This window comes from Danio aesculapii, chromosome 10, assembly GCF_903798145.1.
Source record: "Danio aesculapii chromosome 10, fDanAes4.1, whole genome shotgun sequence".
Taxonomy (NCBI): Eukaryota; Metazoa; Chordata; class Actinopteri; order Cypriniformes; family Danionidae; genus Danio; species Danio aesculapii.
Window position 1 is genome coordinate 42,700,430 of NC_079444.1, and position 21,550 is coordinate 42,721,979.

The window sequence follows — 21,550 nt, forward strand, 5'->3', positions numbered from 1 at the left end:
CTAGTTAGCTAACGGTTTCTTTCCCAAACACACGTTTTAGATGCCATTTATCAAACTCCAGTTAATGAACTGATTCTTTCACTTTATTAGACTTGTCACGTTACTGAATTAAAAGAAAATTTGTCAATTTCCCGCTAACATTTAAAGCACTGTTGATGGCTTTCTTAAAACAGCGCTGATTGGCCATTGTGTTCACGTGCTCAACAGATATGCTTGTGATTGGCCGAGAAGGTCATCAGTTCACCCTCCGCTGTTTACTGAGCACAAACACAGCCGAGCGATCTGCTTGATGACTCTACTGATCCTTATGGCTGTTTCGCGCTTGCGCTCCAGTCTCCGTGTATCTGTGTTTGCACTGGGTGAAGAGCGGTAAACTGAGTGCAAACACAAGATACATGGAGACTGGATCGCGAAGCAGCCGTGAAGATCAGTCGAGTCATCCGCGCTCAGCGGCGCTTCAATTTTAACTTAGCGGGAATTAGACTGTTTTAAAACTTCAGTACCGGGACAACACGAGGGTGTGCTACAGAGGACTGCAGTGTTTATCGCTCACCAAGTTACATAGGCTGAAGCAGGGAAGCGTCCCCTCTGTTTACCTGCTGCCATGAACTGAAGCCTAGGAGGACACTTGAGCATATTACTCTTACAGAGCTTGTGATGTTGTTTGATGCTAAATTGCTTTAATTGTTTAAATTAAACGTACTGACTGATATTAAAGTGATGTTTACACCATATCTGTATTTTGAAATCTCGGCAACACCTGGAGGTTTGTAGTCCACAGCATGTCACTGCAATGTTTACAGTGCTGGTCCTATACTTCCGCGTTTCTTCCCACCACAGCCTCGCTTTGGTTCTTTAAAATGGCGGCCGCGTGAAATAAGCGTATTTAAGTACCCAACACAAATGCTGCGTTACGTGGAATGGGCGTGATTCATTAAGAACTTAACAAAATAAATGTTATGCAACCTATTGTTTTAAGTGCAACAAATTCCAAAAGATCAGGGGCTTTTAACAACACATCAGAAGCGTAAGCCCCCAAACCTTATTCTGAATTACCAATGATGCAGTGATTGGCAGGCATACTATTATATTAAAGTTCAATTATTGCTTGCCTGCTATTTAAATTAAACCGCATTTAAATGAGGTTTATTATGATTAAACGTTAAAAGAATCTGCCATGTAAGAATCAACAATGACTGTAGGGTAAACCGTGATTGGCTGGAGCGAGAACGTCCTGTGATTGGTCTGAATTGTGGCTGATTTCTGTTTTTTTCTGAAATATTGGAAGAAAACGTGGCTCACATGGCCTTGATCTCTTCGCTCTCACACAGCCGACTGCTCACACTGTCCAGACCGCCGATCAGCTGCTTAAAGGACCTGAAAGAGAGCAGGACAAACACACATGACTAGGAGAAGGAGAGATGCTGGATTTCACCAATCAGATAATATGATGACTATACAGCGGTTATTGATTATCAATAACACTTATTGTCCAATTAAAAAGGTTTCAAACACATATTTATGACAAAATGAAATCAAGTTTTAATTTTAAGGTTCGTTTATTTTGATTGGTTAATCAATAATTGATTGACTGATCGATTGGTTGATTAACTGATGTATTGACTTTGCAGTTGATTGATTGATTGATTACTTGATTGGTTGGTTGGTTGATTAACTGACTTACTGATTAATTGATTTGATTGATTGATTGATTAATTGATTGATTGATTGATGCAGTGACTTTCCAGTTGATTCAGCGATTGATTAATGATTGGTTGATAAACTGATTTACTGACTGACTGACTGATTGATTGATTGATTGATTGATTGATTGATTGATTGACTGATGCATTGACTTTCCAGTTCATTGAGCGATTGATTAATGATTGGTTGATAAACTGATTTACTGACTGTCTGATTGATTGATTGATTGATTGATTGATTGATTGATTGATTGATTGATTGATTGATTGGTTGATTGGTTGAATGAGTGACATGGTTTAACTTTCTGATTAATTGACTGACTGACTGATCGACTGAGCGACTGATTGATTGTTTGACCAATCGATTGACTGACTGATTAGTTGATTCATTAATTGATTGTTTGTTTGTTTGCTTGTTTGTTTGTTTGATTGACTCACTCTAACTGTCTGACTAATTTATTGACTGACTGACTGATTGATCGACTAAACAACTTATTGATTGTTTGACTAATTGATTGACTGACTGATTGATTACTTAATTCATCAATTGATTGTTTGATTGATTAATTGATTGAGTGATTCACTGACTCAATAACTGATTGACCAATTTATTTATTGACTGACTTACTGACGGATTGATTAATTCACTGACTCAATGACTGATTGACTGACTGACCAATTTGTTGATTGACTGGCTCACTGACATATTGATTGATTGATTGATTGATTGATTGATTGATTGATTGATTGATTGATTGATTGATTGATTGATTGATTGATTGATTGATTGATTGACTGATTGGTTGACTGATTGGTTGACTGACTGAGTAATGGATTCATCAACTGTTTGGTTGATTGATTCATTGATTGATTTACTCGTTTATTCATTGATTAATTTACTGATTGTCTGACTGACTGATTTGTACAGTTATGTTCTCAGTTACTATAGTATTGATTTTGACAGCGAGAGTTGATGATTATTATTGTAAGTGATAGCTGTTCAGGTTGTTTTTGACAGTTTTGCTGCCAGTGATTGTTGAGCTCCTCACTCTCTGTCCACAACCAGACACGTCACTTCTCCAACAGCCGTCACGTTCGCTGTACGCACATCTTCCCTGTCAACATAACGAGTTCAGTCTTATTATGACAGTAATAACCTGCTCATCTACCACATGTTCATATTTCACAGCTCCTGACCGACCCTTCGAGAGCCTGTTCTCCAAACCAGTCTCCTCTGCTGAGCGTGGACAGAAATACTGGCTCTTCATTGGCTGATTTCTGCTGCGTGACTCTCACCTGTGAACCCAAACACCAGATGGCAAAAGCAAGGTAAGAGATTATCCTGAGATTTTATGACTATTTTGGCTGAATTTGGCATTGACTCAGTTGCATAAAAGCAGGCTGAATTACATGAAGTTCAATGGAGATTTGCTCTTTGCAGCTAGCCTGCTTCAGAACAGGCTAACAACCAGGCTAAAATGATTCATTAGAGATTGAGGAACTGATAGTTTTGCTGTCAGTGCTACTAGAAATCAATGTGTTTTTCAGTCACTTCATAATCTTGGCTTTGTACATTTGCTTTCTATCCATTGGAATTAAAAATATGGGTAACACTTTAGTTTAGGTCACAATTAACGCTATTAACAAACCATTAACTAACACTACTAGCTTAATAAACTACTAATTAACTGTTTATTAATAGTTAGTAAGGTAGTGGGTTTAGGTTTTGGGTAGGATTGGGGATATTTTAGTCGCTTCACAGCAAGAAGGTCACTGGTTCGAGTCCCGGCTGGGTCAGTTGGCATTTCTGTGTGGAGTTTGCATGTTCTCCCCATGTAGGCGTGAATTTCCTCCGGGTGCTCCGGTTTCCCCCACAGTCCAAACACATGCGCTATAGGGGAATTGATTAATTAAACTAATTTGACCGTAGTGTATGAGTGTGTGTGTGAATAAGTGTGTATTGGTGCTAATATTGAGAAAAGACATGAGAAAGGCTGTTTTCTGACCTGACCGTCGCTGATGATGAAGAACGTGTCTCCGGTGGCGCCTTGGCGGATGATGAAGTCGCCGTCACTGTAGCGACTCTGAGCAGTAAAACAACTTTAATGTTAACAAAACTGACCCAAAGGATAACTAGCTATGTTTCCATCCACCTATTTTGGATATGCGCAAACATTTTGAAAATATGCATAAAGCCGTATGTGTAACACGGGGAGTGACAGAGACAACTGAAGGTTAGGATCCACGTGCAGGTTTATTCAAACTCAGGGAGGCAATGGTCAACACAGGTGCAAACAGATGTATGACGGCAGTCCAGAATCGTAATCAGTCACAGGCGAGAGGTCGGTATACAGGCGGCAGACAAGGAGAAAGGGAAACCAGGCAAAGATCAAAACACGGAGGAACAAGACTAAGGGAAACGCGTTGTAGTGTCACTATACAGATAACAAGACTCGGCAGAGGAAGTGAGTGTGTGTGTGCTGTTTAAATAGTGTGTGTAATCAGTCTTTGACAATCCTCAGCTGGTGCAAGTGTAATCAGTGAAAATGAGGAAGCATGTGTGTTTGTGAACGGAGTGCATGTATGAAAATGTAGTCCATGAATGGCGGATTTGTAGTCCATAGGTTATTGTGAAGGTGAGTGCTTACCAGCGACCTCTGGTGGTTAGAGATCGCTGGTAATCATGACAGTATGCACATTACTTAGTAGGATAAACTTTTTATTCGAGTTTATAAGACGGCCATAAACTGCGATGGAAACACTTTTACCAAAGAAATTCCAGCGTGCGCCTTAAAAAAAGTCATGTGATTTTGTTATAAGAGATCATGTTGTAACTGTTAAATGTTACTATTATTATTTTCAGATTAATTAATTTATTTTTTGCATAGTGTATTGTTTGGTATGGGGCGACGCAGTGGCGCAGTAGGTAGTGCTGTCGCCTCACAGCAAGAAGGTCGCTGGTTCGAGCCTTTGCTGGGTCAGTTGGCGTTTCTGTGTGGAGTTTGCATGTTCTCCCTGCGTTCACGTGGGTTTCCTCCAGGTGCTCCGGTTTCCCCCACAGTCCAAAGACATGCAGTACAGGTGAATTGGGAAGGCTAAATTGTCCGTAGTGTATGAGTGTGAGTGAGTGTGTATGGATGTTTCCCAGAGATGGGTTGCGGCAGGAAGAGCATCCGCTGCGTAGAACATGTGCTGGATAAGTTGGCGGTTCATTCCACTGTGGCGACCCCGGATTAATAAAGGGACTAAGCTGAAAAGAAAATGAATGAATGAATGAGTTGTTTGGTATGTTGACATGTTATACTGCTTCCAATAGGTTGTAATACTAATTCCACTAGGTTGATTTGCACCCTTATAAAGAGCCACTTACCATAGAGTAAGAATGAGTGTTTGGTAGAGTGTACACCACATGTATCACCTTCACATTCAGTCCAGTGTTCGAGAACTGTTGCAGTTATCGCTCAATTAAAGGGCTTGCTGTTTTCACTATGAGTTTAAGCAATACTAAGCTTATCCAACTTCTCGGGGAGCAACTTCATCTCACTCAAACAGAGGGCAACTTGACTGCTTTCCTGCATACAACAATGGTCTCTTTTCTAAGGAGTGACAGGATATCGGAGAGGAAATTATTGCAACGCTCTCAAGTGCTCGTAAGGATTAGTGGTCTCTGACTTTATTCAGAAAGACTATTTAGGTTCTGTCATTATAAAATAGTTTTTTGTTGTTGTTGTGATTGGTGTTTTTCGTTTGATGCTAAAACAACACATGTGGGTAAAATAAAAAGAGTTTACACTTGCTATAATTTGTTTCAAGAGAGTGTTTATTCAGTCAGCCAAATTTCTGTAGAACCCCTCAGAGTAATACCAATTCAAGAGGACGAGGTGTTGCAATGTGATGATGAAAATGTGTGTGAATGGACAAACCAGCAAGCTGAGTGCACTGTAAACATCTGAAATGTTGTTTTGGTCATTCTAAAACACTGTAACTGTTTTAGTATTAGTGTTATCATGTTATTAAGGACCTTCAGAACTGTCAAGAGCATCTGTGCTCCGCGTCTTCAAATGCCACCACATGTTTACTGCATGTCTGTATTTGTCTTCTGAGGCACAAGTCATTTATTAAATAAAGAAAAGATTGATGCAGCCAGCTTCTCCTACTGCAGCAAATTCTGTTTTTACTGTTGATATTCGGCACCAGTTAATCAGGAAGTGATGACTTTGTTCTCTTTGACTCGTTGGATGGAAACGCTGCTTTATTCGCATGTCTTTTATGCCATATTCCAGTTTTGCGCATACATTTATTTCACGTTTTTGGATGGAAACATAGCTACTGTTGTTTATTAACTGTGTACAGCCTTCATGACAATAGAAAAATAGATCTGTTTTTGTATTACATTTTGTACAAAATTCTGCACAGAAATCGCAAAAAAAAGTGCACAGATTCTGTCTGGCCATGCTAATTATACACACAAGCACTGATGAAAGCGCTCACCTCTTCCAGAACATCTGCGAGTTTGCTCAGCACATCTTCAGTCAGAGTCTTGAAGGACGGCACACTGAAAACACACACAGTCAGAAACACAACACTGATTTATAGTGATGCTCCGATCAGGATTTTCGCAGCCGATACCTATTACTGATTCTTTGTTATGGTGATCAGCCGATACGAGTACTGATTCTTTGTCATGGTGATCAGCCGATACGGAGTACTGATTCTTTGTCATTGTGATCAGCCGATACGGAGTACTGATTCTTTGTCATGGTGATCAGCCGATACGGAGTACTGATTCTTTGTCATTGTGATCAGCCGATACGGAGTACTGATTCTTTGTCATGGTGATCAGCCGATACCGAGTACTGATTCATTTTCATGGTGATCAGCCGATACGGAGTACTGATTCTTTGTCATTGTGATCAGCCGATACGGAGTACTGATTCTTTGTCATGGTGATCAGCCGATACCGAGTACTGATTCATTTTCATGGTGATCAGCCGATACGGAGTACTGATTCTTTGTCATGGTGATCAGCCGATACCGAGTACTGGTTCATTTTCATGGTGATCAGCCGATACCAAGTACTGATTCTTTGTCACGGTGATCAGCCGATACCGAGTACTGATTCTTTGTCATGGTGATCAGCCGATACCGAGTACTGATTCTTTGTCATGGTGATCAGCCGATACCGAGTACTGATTCTTTGTCATGGTGATCAGCCGATACCGAGTACTGATTCTTTGTCATGGTGATCGGCCAATGGACCCACGCCAACACAGGGAGAACATGCAAACTCCACTCAGAAATAACTGGCTCAGCCGGGGCTCGAACCAGCATCCTTGTTGCTGTGAGCCACCGTGCTGCCATCCATATGCTTGATTTGCAAAGAAAGATCTCCAAAGATGCCTTTTCAAGTTGTAATGAGTCTTGAAACTAATGAAGACAGCAGAAGTCAATGATTTGTTTTAAATATTTAGACAGAATTGTCTTTTTTTTTTTAGAATTGTCATTTTGTTCAGACTTTAAAAAAGAACACATTTTAGAGCAGTAACCACAATACTGGGATACCTTGATATTGTTATTCAAGGTTATCATATTGCCAGAATCTTATACTGACCCATGCTTACTTTGGCTTTCAAATGTGGGATTTTTATAGTGTAAGGGTTTTACCTCCTCAAGAACTGCATGTAGTTTGAATGCTTAAGCAGGCCCGTCCTCATCATGATGGTCTGGAAACCCTGCCGGTCAATGGCCCACAGCTTTATATCTGTCAGAGCTGACAGAAGACAATACAGAAGGAAATCAGTCCTAATACTGTGCAGTTCCTAATCTAATCCTAATCTAATCCTAATTTCAAGTTAAAGGTCAAATAATTTATTATTAACATAAATATTAATATTAACATTAATATGAATGCTAAAAATAATATTATTTTAATAACAATAGTAATGATAAACATTATTATTATTATTATTAATATTATTATTAAAATATTAATAATAATAATAATAAACTTTATTTTATATAGCACTTTACTCAACAACTTAAAAAAACACATTTAAACCTACCCTACCTATCCTATCCTCCAGTTTATTTAAAATCTGATAGCTCCTCCTCCTCCGATTACCTCTCGATAGCTCCTCCCCTTTTGTTTTGTGATTAATAGCCCCTTCCTTTCAATTTAGTGGCCAGTAGCTCCTCCCATTTCAATAAGTGACCAGTAGATCCTCCCATTTAATTAAAAAAGACTGATAGCTCCTCAACTTCCCATTAGAGCCAGATAGCCCCTTCCCTTTCAATGAGTGAGCAATAGCCTCTCCCTTTCCATTTAGTGGCCAATAGCTCCTTCCTTTCCAATAAGTGCCCAATAGCTCCTCCCCTTCCGTTTACCGCCCAGTAGGTTTTCTACTTTCAATTAGTGAGTAATAGCCCCACCCTTTCCATTTAGTGGCTAATAGCTCCTCCTCTTCCAATTACGCCCGATAGGCCCTCCCCTTCCTATTGCTGCCTAATAGCTCCTCCCCTTTCAATGAACGAGCAATAGCCCCCCCCTTTCTATTTAGTGGCCAATAGCTCCTCCCATTTCAATAAGTGGCCAGTAGATCCTCCCATTTAATTAAAAAAGACTGATAGCTCCTCCTCTTCCAATCAGTGCCAGATAGCTCCTCCTCTTTCAGTTAGTGAGTAATAGCCCCTTCCTTTCCATTATGTGGCCAATAACTCTTCTTCTTTTAATTAGCGCTAGGCCCTCCCCTTGCTATTACTGCCCAATAGCTACTCCCCTTTCGATTAGTTCCCCTTTCGATGAGTAATTGCCCCTCCCTTTCAATTTAGTGGCCAATAGCTCCTCCCATTTCAATAAGTGGCCAGTAGATCCTCTCATTTAATTAAAAAATACTGATAGCTTCTCCTCTTCCCATTAGAGCCCTTCCCTTTCAATAAGTGAGCAATTGCCCCTCCCTTTCCATTTAGTGGCCAATAGCTCCTCCCTTTCCAATAAGTGCCCAATAGCTCCTCCCCTTCCGTTTACTACCCGATAGCTCTTTCACTTTCAATTAGCACCCAATAGCTCCTCCCCTTCTGATTACCACCCAATAGCTCCTCCCCTTGCAATTAGTGAGTAATAGCCCTTCCCTTTCCATTTAGTGGCCAATAGCTCCTTCCCTTCCAATTAGTGCTCGATAGGCCCTCCCCTTGCTATTACTTCCCAATAGCTCCTCCCCTTTCAATTAGCGAGTAATAGCCCCTCCCTTTCTATTTAGTGGCCAATAGCTCCTCCCATTTCAATAAGTGGCCAGTAGATCCTCCCATTAAATAAAAAAAGACTGATAGCTCCTCTTCCAATCAGTGCCAGATAGCTCCTCCTTTTTCAATTAGTGAGTAATAGCCCTTCTCTTTCCGTTTAGTGGCTAATAGCTCCTCCCATTCCAATTAGCGCCCAATAGGCCCTCCCCTTGCTATTACTGCCCAATAGCTACTCCCCTTTCGATTAGTGAGTAATTGCCCGTCGCTTTCAATTTAGTGGCCAATAGCTCCTCCCATTTCAATAAGTGGCCAGTAGATCCTCTCATTTAATTAAAAAATACTGATAGCTCCTCCTCTTCCCATTAGAGCCCTTGCCTTTCAATAAGTGAGCAATAGCTCCTTCCCTTCCAATTAGCGCCCGACAGGCCCTCCCCTTGCCATTACTGCCCAAAAGCTCCTCCCCTTTCAATTAGTGAGTAATAGCCCTACCCTTTCCATTTACTGGCTAATAGCTCCTCCCCTTCCAATTAGTGCCCGATAGGCCCTCCCCTTACTGTTACTGCCCAATAGCTCCTCCCCTTTCAATTAGCGAGTAATAGCCCCTCCCTTTTATTTAGTGGCCAATAGCTCCTTCCATTTCAATAAGTAGCCAGTAGATCCTCCCATTGAATTAAAAAAGACTGATAGCTCCTCCTCTTCCAATCAGTGCCAGATAGCTCCTCCCATTTCAATTAGTGAGTAATAGCCCCTCCTCTTACTGTATAGTGGCTACTAGCTCCTCCCCTTCCAATTAGCGCTCGATAGGCCCTCCCCTTCCAATTACTGCCCAATACTTCCTCCCCTTTCAATCAGCAAGTAATAGCCCCTCCATTTCCATTTAGCGGGCCAATAGCTCCTCCCATTTTAATAAGTGGCCAGTAGATCCTCCCATTTAATTAAAAAATACTGATAGCTCCTCCTCTTCCAATCAGTGCCAGATAGCCCCTTCCCTTTCAATAAGTGAGCAATAGCCCCTCCCCTTCCATTTGGTGGCCAAAAGCTCCTCCCCTTCTAATTAACATCCTATAGCTCCTCCCTTTCAGCTATGTGAGCAAAGCTGCGAGTGTTGAGTGCATGTAGTGTTCAGTAGCAGTTCACACCTCTCCTCACTCACTCACTATGTTTGTTGAACTCTTGAATAAGATAAGTTCTAGAAGTTCAGTATAATATTTAATAAAAGCTCAGTATGATGTTTGTGATGGTGCTCGTGCCGATATTCAAGAAAACAGCCTCAAGCTTGTGTGATTTTGTGAAATAGTCAGCTTTTTTTTAATACTCCAGGTTTGACGTATGTACACACATGCACGCATATGCACAGAGAATCTCACCGGTGACGGAGGCTGTGCGTGTGCAGTTGTACAGTATGGCCAGTTCACCGAACACCTTCCCCGGTTCAATGCTGCAGAGCTTCTGTCCTCCTTTAGTGACCTCCACCAGCCCCTCTGAACAAACACACAACAACAACACACACGACATCATCATATAACATTTATCATGTATTCACATAGGAAGCGGTTTATTTTAAAGGGCGCCTATTATGCAAAAATCTCTTTTATAAGGGGTTTAAACACAGTTGTGTGGCTGCAGTGTGTGAATATAAGTGGAAGCAATTAATTAATTTTATTTATTATAATCATGCTCGAATAAAAACTGCCTGCAGAAACACTTTGATTGACATTCTCCTTTTGTAAGTGTCATCAGAGGGGGAAAGCCCCGCCCACTAGTGACCATCTCTCCCTCATTAGTAAAGGACGTTAGTCTTGTTTTCAATCTTCCACTATGCTGACACCAAGCGGCAACCTCCCGCTCTCTCTCGGGAAGCCAATACGGAAGTAACTGAAACTGCAATTCATCAAAGTTCCGCTAGTCCTGGCTCCATAATAGAGCAAGTTGCAATTGAGCCCACTGTTGTAATAGCCAACTTTACAGCAGAAAAAAAGGGGTTTACAGCCTGGTACAAAGAACGATTTTGGTTCATATAGCTATTATTATCCTCCATGACAACTGTGAGGGGGGTGAATTTTTCTATAACTCATCCATTTCCTTTATATTAGGTTATATTAAGTTTGCATAATTAAGGGCGTGGCCACTTGAGTGACAGCTAGGTCTCGCTGGTCGCCGTCACTTCACCTCAGCTGAATCCGGCAGATTAGCCACTGATCTCGGCATATTCATCGTATTTTTGTGTTGTTTTATGTGGCTTTACACAGTCAGCTGCCTTTTGGACTTATTTCTTACAATTATCAGATGATATGGGATGCTGTGTGCACTTAATTGTGCTCACAAACCATTCATGTGGCCTCCGTTTCCCATGTGAGTAAAGTTATAAACTAAAGCACTCCAGAATGTCACAGATTGATTAGCTGTAGGCTCTAGATCAGTCGTCTGAAGCGTTATCATACAGTGTTATGCTGGAGTTCATCAATAGTCCAGCATTTACTAACACACACTATATCTGAAGTGTTTGGAAGTAATTTGCGTTTTCCTCCTGTAGAAAAACGTCATAAGAACAATGTTTACTGGCTCAATGTATTACAGCAGTGTTTTTAAAAGTCTAAACACTTTATTGATATAGTGTACAGCCAAGCACATGTGGTCAAAACACAAACGAGTCGCAGGTAATAAAGTATTAAGCGTTTCTCCCAAAGTAAAGTCTGTCTGCTAGGTCTAAGCAAAGTGCCAGCAGGCGTCTGTAGCTCCGCCCACTCTCCGCCTCTTTGCCCTTGTTTGGTATCCCGCCGTGGGTGCGATGACGCGCGAACAAAATGGCGACGGTTGGCCGCGCCTACTTGTAGCTTCTTTTGCAGTGTTCAGAAACCTATGGGTGACGTCACGGATGCTCCGTCCATATATTTTACAGTCTATGGCTGACACACAGGCATTCGTAGCTCCGCCCTCTTCTGAAAAGAATCTCATTTGAATTTAAAGCGACAGTCACCAAAACGCCACAATTAGAATCAAAGTCTAAAAGGGTCAGTTTCAGAGAGTTTAAAACAGTATTTGTGTGGTGTTTTGAGCTGAAACTTCACACACATTCACACTCTGGACATCAGATAGTTATTTTACATCTTTTTTTTACAGTATTACAGTTTTAACTATTATTTTTGTGAGCAGAAATTAATTCTTTGTAAAATAATTAAAGCCTTGTTGTGTTAGTGTAACTAATTCCTCCTTAAAAAAATTATATAACGACATCTTTCTGTTTTTAACAATCAATCAGTGCAAAAGCAACGAAATAACAGGACACCACATGAAGTGTTTTCCTTGTGTTTTGCTGTCACAAACACATGATGAACAGGCCAGTGGATTCAATGGCCACTTCGCTGATGTTAGCATGACAAAAACACCTTTGTTTTCGGACAGCACAGCTCAACAACAATGTCACGATCGCACATCAAGATTTTGCTAAGTAAGATGTGATCCTGGATTAACATCTATATTGATCCTGGAACATCATTTTGGTTGGAAAATGTAATCATGCCTATTCCCTACCCCTAAACCCCTACCATAACTGTAAATGATTCCCAAAATCAGAGGATAGTAGGTGGATAACACTCATGTAGAAGTGCATAATCCTAACCATAAACCTAAACTGAACATAAACGGTAAATGTATCCCTTAATTCTGATTGGCTGATTGGAATGTTGTTCTAGGATCAATGTTAGATGTTAATCCAGGAACATGTCCTACTCTGTGATATCAGGTTGGTGATCAAGTTCTGCAGTTCATCCACTCACCCTCAGACCATCTTATGCAGGTCTTTACAGACCTTTTTCTACAGTAGAAAATTAGAGAGATTTAGCTGAAACCGCTCCTTGATATATTGAAAGTCAGTGGCTAAAGGCAATTTGATTGTATCAGTCTTTTAAAAATGTATAACAGCAAAACAAAATAAACACTTGGAAATAGCATAGCTTGAAATGTTATTATTGACCAATCAGAATCAAGAATTCCAGAGTGCCATAATTACAATAGTAATAATAATTACATATTTTAAACATTTGTAATCTGTTCCTAATTTAAATTAAACTAGCTCAATTTTGTCTTTGTTTTATTTGTATTTTTCGACAGTCAAAGTGTGTTATATATACATACATGCATGCATATACACTCACCGGCCACTTTATTAGGTACACCTGTCCAACTGCTCGTTAATGCAAATTTCTAATCAGCCAATCACATGGCAGCAACTCAATGCGTTTAGGCATGTGGACATGATCAAGATGATCTGCTGCAGTTCAAACTGAGCATCAGAATGGGGAAGAAAGGGGATTTAAGTGAATTTGAACGTGGCATGGTTGTTGGTGCCAGACGGGCTGGTCTGAGTATTTCAGAAACTGCTGATCTACTGGGATTTTCACGCACAACCATGTCTAGGGTTTACAGAGAATGGTCAAAAGAGGAAACATCCAGTGAGTGGCAGTTCTGTGGACGCAAATGCCTTGTTGATGTCAAAGGTCAGAGGAGAATGGCCAGACTGGTTCCAGCTGATAGTAAGGCAACAGTAACTCAAATAAGCACTCGTTACAACCGAGGTCTGCAGAAGAGCATCTCTGAACACACAACACGTCCAAACTTGAGGCGGATGGGCTACAGCAGCAGAAGAACACACCGGGTGCCACTCCTGTCAGCTAAGAACAGGAAACTGAGGCTACAATTCACACAGGCTCACCAAAACTGGACAATAGAAGATTGGAGAAACGTTGCCTGGTCTGATGAGTCTCCATTTCTGCTGCCACATTCGGATGGTCGGGTCAAAATTTGGCATCAACAACATGAAAGCATGGATCCATCCTGCCTTGTATCAACGGTTCAGGCTGGTGGTGGTGGTGTAATGGTGTGGGGGATGTTTTCTTGGCACACTTTGGGCCCATTAGTACCAATTGAGCATCATGTCAACGCCACAGCCTCCCTGAGTATTGTTGCTGACCATGTCCATCCCTTTATGACCACAGTGTCTCCATCTTCTGATGGCTACTTCCAGCAGGATTACACACTATATCATAAAGCGTGAATAATCTCAGACTGGTTTCTTGAACATGACGATGAGTTGAATGTACTCAAATGGCCTCCACAGTCACCAGATCTCAATCCAATAGAGCACCTTTGGGATGTGGTGGAACAGGAGATTTGCATCATGGATGTGCAGCCGACAAACATGCAGCAACAGCGTGATGCTATCATGTCAATATGGAGCAAAATCTCTGAGGAATATTTCCAGTATCTTCTTGAATCTAAGCCACGAAGGATTAAGGCAGTTCTGAAGGCAAAATGGGGTCCAACCCGGTACTAGTAAGTTGTACCTAATAAAGTGTCCGGTGCGTGTATACACAATAAGTCATTAAACAAATGTTAAAATCAGGGTCTTTTCCCTCCACCAACCAGATATTGACTTCTTAACTCTTCTAAAAAGTTAAAACATTAGTATTGTGTTGTCTAAAAATGAATATAAACGTAATCTTTATGCTATTTTTATGCTCAAAAATGACAACACATTAAATTTAAACTCTGAACAAATGTCATCAATAGTTTACTGTAAACTGTAACTACAGAAAAGCAGAATTTCCTGAGCCATTTATATACAGTATAACCCAAGCATCATGAGTTCAGCTAAAAAAAAATCTGATGACAGAGATTTCTATAAGAGGTTAGAACAAATGCAGCAGAATTGAATGCTCACCTTCCAGCACGTACACAGTGGATCCGTCATCTCCCTCCTGGATGACGCAGCAGCCCCGGGTCAGTGTTGTGGGATACATGCAGTCGGTGATGGTGTGGATCTGAGCAGCCTCCAGGTGCTTCATGAAGTCATTCTCCAACAAAGCCTTCAGGATCAGCTCTCGAGACCTGCGAGGGAATCAAATGTGCTGTTTTTCTGAAATATGAACAATCAGCTGGAGATTTACAGGCTCTAACTCACTCTTCAGTCTTGCTGTAGTTGGTGAGATGGACGTGGGTGAGCTGATGTGGATCCAGCACTGTCGGTTCTGCTGATATGGCCTGCCGTTTAATGCGCTGAGGTTCATCTGGTAATGCTAAATATAAGATGTAAGGTACATACAAAAGGTTGTTATCGCTAAATAAAGTGTGATGTGAAATGGAGCATGGCTGTATAAGACGGAAGGGCTTTATTCTGGAAAAACAATCGCCTGGACGTACTTTATACCACTTATTACATAGCTACTAACAAAATGTAAATAACATTGTTCTGAGCTGTAATAGTTTAATAATTCGTTAATTAAATGCAAAAGCTGACAGAATCTAAAACAGCTGATGGAGTATACACTAACCTGCGCATTATTCAGACACAAGATGGCGCCAAACAGTCAAAAACACAAAGCTGACAGAAACGAAAACAGCTGATGGAGTATTCACTAACCTGCACATTATTCAGACACAAGATGGTGCCAATAATTAGACATAAAACACAGTTCTTAGCCATAATAGTTTATTAATTCTTTAACTAAATGCAAAGCTGACAGAAATGTAAACAGCTGATGGAATATACACTAACCTCCCCATTATTTGGTGCCAAATAGTCAAAAACTTTGGTGGAGACAGACAAGCAGATATACGGATGTGAACATATAATTTTTTTCTGTCAGCTTTGCATTTTTGACTGTTTGGACAATTAGTGCTAATAATAGTACAACAGCAAGCGAGAGGATTAGCTGACCTGTGGTCCCTGCAGTGCTGTGACGGCCTGGAGCAGGTCGGATGCGGTCCAGCTCGCTCTGTAACTGTCTGATAAGTTCATCTTTCGTGTCCAGCTCCAGCTCCAGCTCATCGATGAGAGCATCCCGCTGCCGCAGCTCCTCAATCTTAGTCTGCAGGGCACACTGGAGGTCGCGGAGAGTTCCCATCATCACCTGAGACCAGCCAACACACCACTGGATGATCATACATCTATAATGAAATTAGCCAGAAATCAGATTTTCATGTTATGATCAGTGCTGAATTAGTTTTCATGACGTGCGGTATTATCACGACACTGACAAAAGCTTCAAACAAGGGTTTTAAATCATTAACTTTTAAACGTAGACTCTTTAACTATTATGTTTGAAAATAACAAAAAAAAGCTTTTTATTAAACTGAATGTTCTTATAAATGAGAGTTAAAATATACACTTAACGGCCACTTTATTAGGTACACCTTACTAGTACCGGGTTGGACCTCCTTTTGCCTTCAGAACTGCCTTAATCCTTCGTGGCATAAATTCAACAAGATACTGTAAATATTCCTCTGAGATTTTGCTCCATATTGACATGATAGCATCACGTAGTTGCTGCAGATTTGTCGGCTGCACATCCATGATGCCAATCTTCCATTCCACCGCATTACAAAGGCGCTCTATTGGGTTGAGCTCTGGTGACTGTGGAGGCCATTTGAGTACAGTGAACTCGTTGTCATGTTCAAGAAACCAGTCTGAGATGATTCACGCTTTATGACATGGTGTGTAATCCTGCTGGAAGTAGCCATCAGAAGATGGGTACACTGAGGTCATAAAGGGATGGACATGGTCAGCAACAATACTCAGGTAGGCTGTGGCATTGACACGATGCTCAATTGGTACTAATGGACTCAAAGTGTGCCAAGAAAATATCCCCCACACCATTACACCACCACCACCAGCCTAAACCGTTGATACAAGGCAGGATGGATCCATGTTTTCATGTTGTTGACGATAAATTCTGACCCTACCATCCGAATGTGGCAGCAGAAATCGATTTGTAAGCCAATTGTAGCTTCATGTTCCTGTTCTTAGCTGATAGGAGTGGCACCCGGTGTGGTCTTCTGCTGCTGTAGCCCATCCGCCTCAAGGTTGGACGTGTTGTGTGTTCAGAGATGCTCTTCTGCAGACCTCGGTTGTAACGAGTGCTTATTTGAGTTACTGTTGCTTTTCTATAAGCTGGAACCACTCTGGCCATTCTCCTCTGACCTCTGGCAACAAGGCATTTGCACATACAGAACTGCCGCTCACTGGATATATCCTCTTTTTCAGACCATTCTCTGTAAACCCTAGAGATAGTTGTGCGTGAAAATCCCAGGAGATCAGCAGTTTCTGAAATACTCAGAGCAGCTCGTTTGGCACCAACAACCATGCCACGTTCAAAGTCACTTAAATCACCTTTCTTCCCCATTCTGATACTCAGTTAGAACTGCAGCAGATCGCCTTGACCATTATTATATGCCTAAATGCATTGAGTTGCTGCCATGGGATTGGCTGATTAGAAATTTGCATTAAGGAGCAGTGGAATGGGTGTACCTAATAAAGTGGCCATTTAGTATATATATATATATATATATATATATATATATATATATATATATATATATATATATATATATATATATATATATATATATATATTCACTGTATGTTGAAGTGCCCCTGATAATATCAATATTATGCATGTTCTTTAATATATTCTATTATCTAATATCAGCACAATATAATGAATCCATTAAAATGCAGCATGCCGTAAAACATTACATTACACTGTTTGCAATTAATGTTTCTGACATATTGATCTCAGAAGGAAATTAAAAAGAGGTGCACAGTTATGAAAAACAAAGCGCAAATACAGGCTATAACATCTAAAAAAAAACCTCCAGTGTATATAAAATGAATTGTCAGTGGACAGAACTTAAGTCCTTGTGTAAATAATTCCTCATTTTTATAATGTTTGTTTTTTTTATTACAAAATATATTGTTATAGTCAAAAGTCATACGTGAAGTCTCATAACCATAATTATGTTCATAAATGGCTTTTTTGAAAGTTTATGCAATTTGATTTCTGTCTTTTAGATTTATTCTCAGGTCTTACGTCTTTGAATCCTACATTTCTATAATTAAAAATATTTTTAAAAGCAAAAAAATTATAAAAAAATATACATATTTAAAATATATATATATATATATATTCTAATTATGTTGTTAATGTTTAGCACGTTTCCAAATATAACATTAATTCATTTTTAGTGTGTAAGCTATTTAAGCATTAAAGATCGATGCAACAGAAACAAGACTACATTTGAGACAAAAAAAAAATCATCGACGCGAAAAAAACGCTGCAATTTTTATTTTACACTAAACACACCACAACATTAAAAATGAGATGTGGAAAACATACTTGAGGTTCTTCAAATAAACTAAAGAATGCAGAAAAAGCGGCTCCGTTGTTTTTGACTCACCTGCTATAATGGAGAAGCGCAGAGAAATGAACAGATCCACAGCTGAACTGAACTCAACCGAACAGAAAGACTCGGTTGTTTCTCAACACTAGTTAGCGCACTACCCTAATAACACACACTACGTAGACTGCATGTTTGGGCGTCATTTATGCCCATAATGATATAATAATAATAACAATCTTACACTATAACGTCTGTGATGATGAATGTGTGGAAAAACAGCGGATCTTTTACTTTAGAACTGATTCATTTCAACCGACTAGCGCTGAGGAGGTATAATGACATTTAAATACTTTATAAATCATCCACTATGTTTTAGTTACTTTGCCGTGCAGCTTTTCAGAGTTGCGAGCTACTTATATCAATAAAAATGTGTTGTTTTAACGTTTTTCGTGCGTTCTCCTAAAATGCGGTTTACTCGCGTTTGAATCAAGGATCGCTTTGAATTACTGAATCGTTTGATCGAATGAGTCATTTTAGAAACGATTTATACCCCCCTCGCCACAAAAATAATTTCCAATCCAGGTATGAAATTTGTTAATATATATATATATATTTATATATACTAAACAAATTCCATACCTAGATATCCATACCTAGATAACTATACATAAAATACTGTATTTTATATTATTTATTTATTCATTTTCCTTTAGCTTAGTCCCTCTATTCATCAGAGGTCGCCACAGCAGAATGAACCGCCAACTTATCCGGCATGTTTTACACAGCAGATGACCTTCCAGCTGCAACCCAGTACTAGAAAACATCCATACACTCATTCACACACACACAACAGCCAATTTAGATTATTCAATTCCCCTATAGCCCGTGTGTTTGGACTGTCACTTAAGCCCTGATTGCATTTCTTAACGTCTAATGTCACTAGTCAACACACTCAATGCGTTTTTTTTTTCACACATCCCATATTTTTTTTAAATATCATCTTGTACCAAAGAGTTATGTCGGTTTATGGTAAAAGTACCGGAATTAATGCTTATACTATGAAAAATATGAAGTGTAAGACCAATTTATAAAAAAAACCCCTCAAAATAAATCATTTTTGAACATCAAAACATCTTTATTTTTTGAAGTATGCCATAAAAAATGTCATACTCTTATTTAACATGTTTTCTTGTTTGTTTGTATTTAACAAAAACCATAATCAAGTGTAGTAGTGTACGGATGCCCTCGACCATTTGGTAGAGCAGACAGTTAAAGGGTTAAACATCACCATATATGAAAACAAATGTGAAAATAATAAAGTAATAAACCTTAAATGCATGTAAGACTTTCAAAGACAATTAAGAAAAGACATGGTATGATATTGGCATCATTTAGACTATAGAAAAATAAAAGACAGCACAAAAATAACACACATTATACAGCTACAGCTTTACTTGACAGGAAATTTATTACCAGTTTTTACCATAACTTAGTTAAGACTTCTTAAGGTCTAAAGATCCAGCAGAAACCCTAATAAAGCCTTTCAATTACAAGACATCTGTCAAATGATTTATAACAAACATGATTCAATTATACAGTAACAGAATGACTTTCACTTAACATGTGAACTATAACGCCAACAGTCCTCAATCTTTTTGGATCTGTCATTTCTCATTATAACCTTGTTATTTAAAACAAACTAATTCTAATGCACATTTATTTATAACCAAAACTGCACATTTATCAATATCATACAGTGGTTATATAAGATTATAAACTCAGCATTGTGACTGTAAATACTGGTATTGGTTTACTGCTGTTATTTTTGAGGGATTAAAGAGTTTAAATCAAAACGCCTTGCGTATCAGATCAAGAGAAGACTCAGAGTCGGACATTCAACAAAAATGAAGAAATTTTACTTAAGATAGTTTGCAATTTTATTTTATTTATTTTCTTTGTTCTCTATTTCCACCTTGGGATACTCATCCCGAGGCCTCTAGAGATTGTGCAGCGCCATTGATGTGATCCAAGACCTTTGAAGAGATGATGCCAACCATAGAGGACTTCTAGAGGTCTCCATAATCCTGGATCAGGCCGTATCCTGAGCAGATGCTGTGGTGGTCATGGAGGAGCGGAGAGCATGAGACTGATTCCTGAAAGACTCCAGTGACAAACAAGTCTCTGCAATGATCCTGTGGGCCAGCCTAATCACCCACCGGTGACCTACGATGGTAGGTTCTCTATGATGGACGTACAGCGTTTTCCAGCCTTCGACGCCTAAACTGGAGCTCTGCACAGGAAGTTTGGCCAAAGGAGAAATGGTCGTGCACAACAAAGTCTGTTTTCTCTTGAGGTTTGTTTCCTTCACTTTTGTCAATTGAAGTTTGTTCCTCCGCTGTCGCGGTTTGGGACTTGTGGAGCTTGATGGATTTGCTCTTCAGTGTTTGGACTTTTAGCAGTGAAAATTAAACCACAATAAACTAAACTGAACTGGACTGAGACAAGTTTCAGTTAACTAGAACTTCTGTGCTAAGCTGCTATGACACAATCTACACTGTTAAAGAGCTACAAAAATTAAGGTGAATTGAATTAAAATTGAATAAAATTTTGTGGCAGGAGGACTCCACACTCACATAGGAGTTCACTGACCGATCTTCTGCCTTACAATACAGCAACACAGCAAATATACTTATACAGAAGATCAGAAATGGTGTCGACTCAGCTAAAAGGTTCAGATTGGTTAAAGCAAAGACGGACAATTCCGAATAGGTATGTAAATGCGGGGTCATATCTGAGTCTAGATAGGGATGGAGACAGAAGTCTTGGGTCAGACTGCCCACTCACTACTCAGAGCTGATCTCAGACATGTAGAGCTGACCCCTCAAAAGCATATATATACACACACAAAAGATTTCTACAGGTTTCAAGTCAAATTTAAGACTTTTTAAAGACCTTTTTAAGACCATTATGAATGAAATTTCAGACTTAGACAAGGCTAAACTAAGGATTTTTTCTAATGGCCCAGTTAAAACGTAAAAAAACATTAAAAACAAATGTTATTGAAATGAAGATAATTAAATAAGTTTATAAATAGAAATATATATAGAGTTGGTAAATATTGATAATAAAGAGTTAATAAATAAACTTTAAAACTTTTATTAAGATGAAATGTTACTGATTGGATGTGTGTTGGCCCTGATTGAGTAGCTTTACATAGACCAGTGTATTTGCAGGAAGCCTAAATGTAATTTCAATACTTTTTAAAGACCATCTCAGAATATTGTAGGACCTTATAGCCACTTCATGTTCTAATCAGTATCAAACCTTTAACTTAATGAACAGCTGTAAGCTCGGAGGAAACAAAGCTTGAAAGAATAAATTCTGTGGTTGTTTTCAGCGACAGGTTTCAGCCACTGTTTAAACTCATCTTT

General features: G+C 39.5%; 1 protein-coding gene across 1 annotated transcript in view; it reads right to left on the reverse strand.

Annotated features, from left to right (window-relative positions):
• The window catches only part of LOC130236828 (cGMP-dependent protein kinase 1-like), a 29,380-nt gene extending 13,384 nt beyond the window's left edge, over positions 1-15,996 (reverse strand). The window contains 10 exon segments of the mRNA XM_056467597.1: positions 1,303-1,377; positions 2,753-2,818; positions 2,905-2,999; positions 3,710-3,787; positions 6,195-6,258; positions 7,368-7,473; positions 10,310-10,423; positions 14,662-14,828; positions 14,902-15,016; positions 15,658-15,996. Of these exon segments, the coding sequence (XP_056323572.1) occupies positions 1,303-1,377; positions 2,753-2,818; positions 2,905-2,999; positions 3,710-3,787; positions 6,195-6,258; positions 7,368-7,473; positions 10,310-10,423; positions 14,662-14,828; positions 14,902-15,016; positions 15,658-15,883 (1,106 nt within the window). The 5' untranslated portion in view covers positions 15,884-15,996.
• Between the last annotated feature and the right edge of the window lie 5,554 nt (positions 15,997-21,550).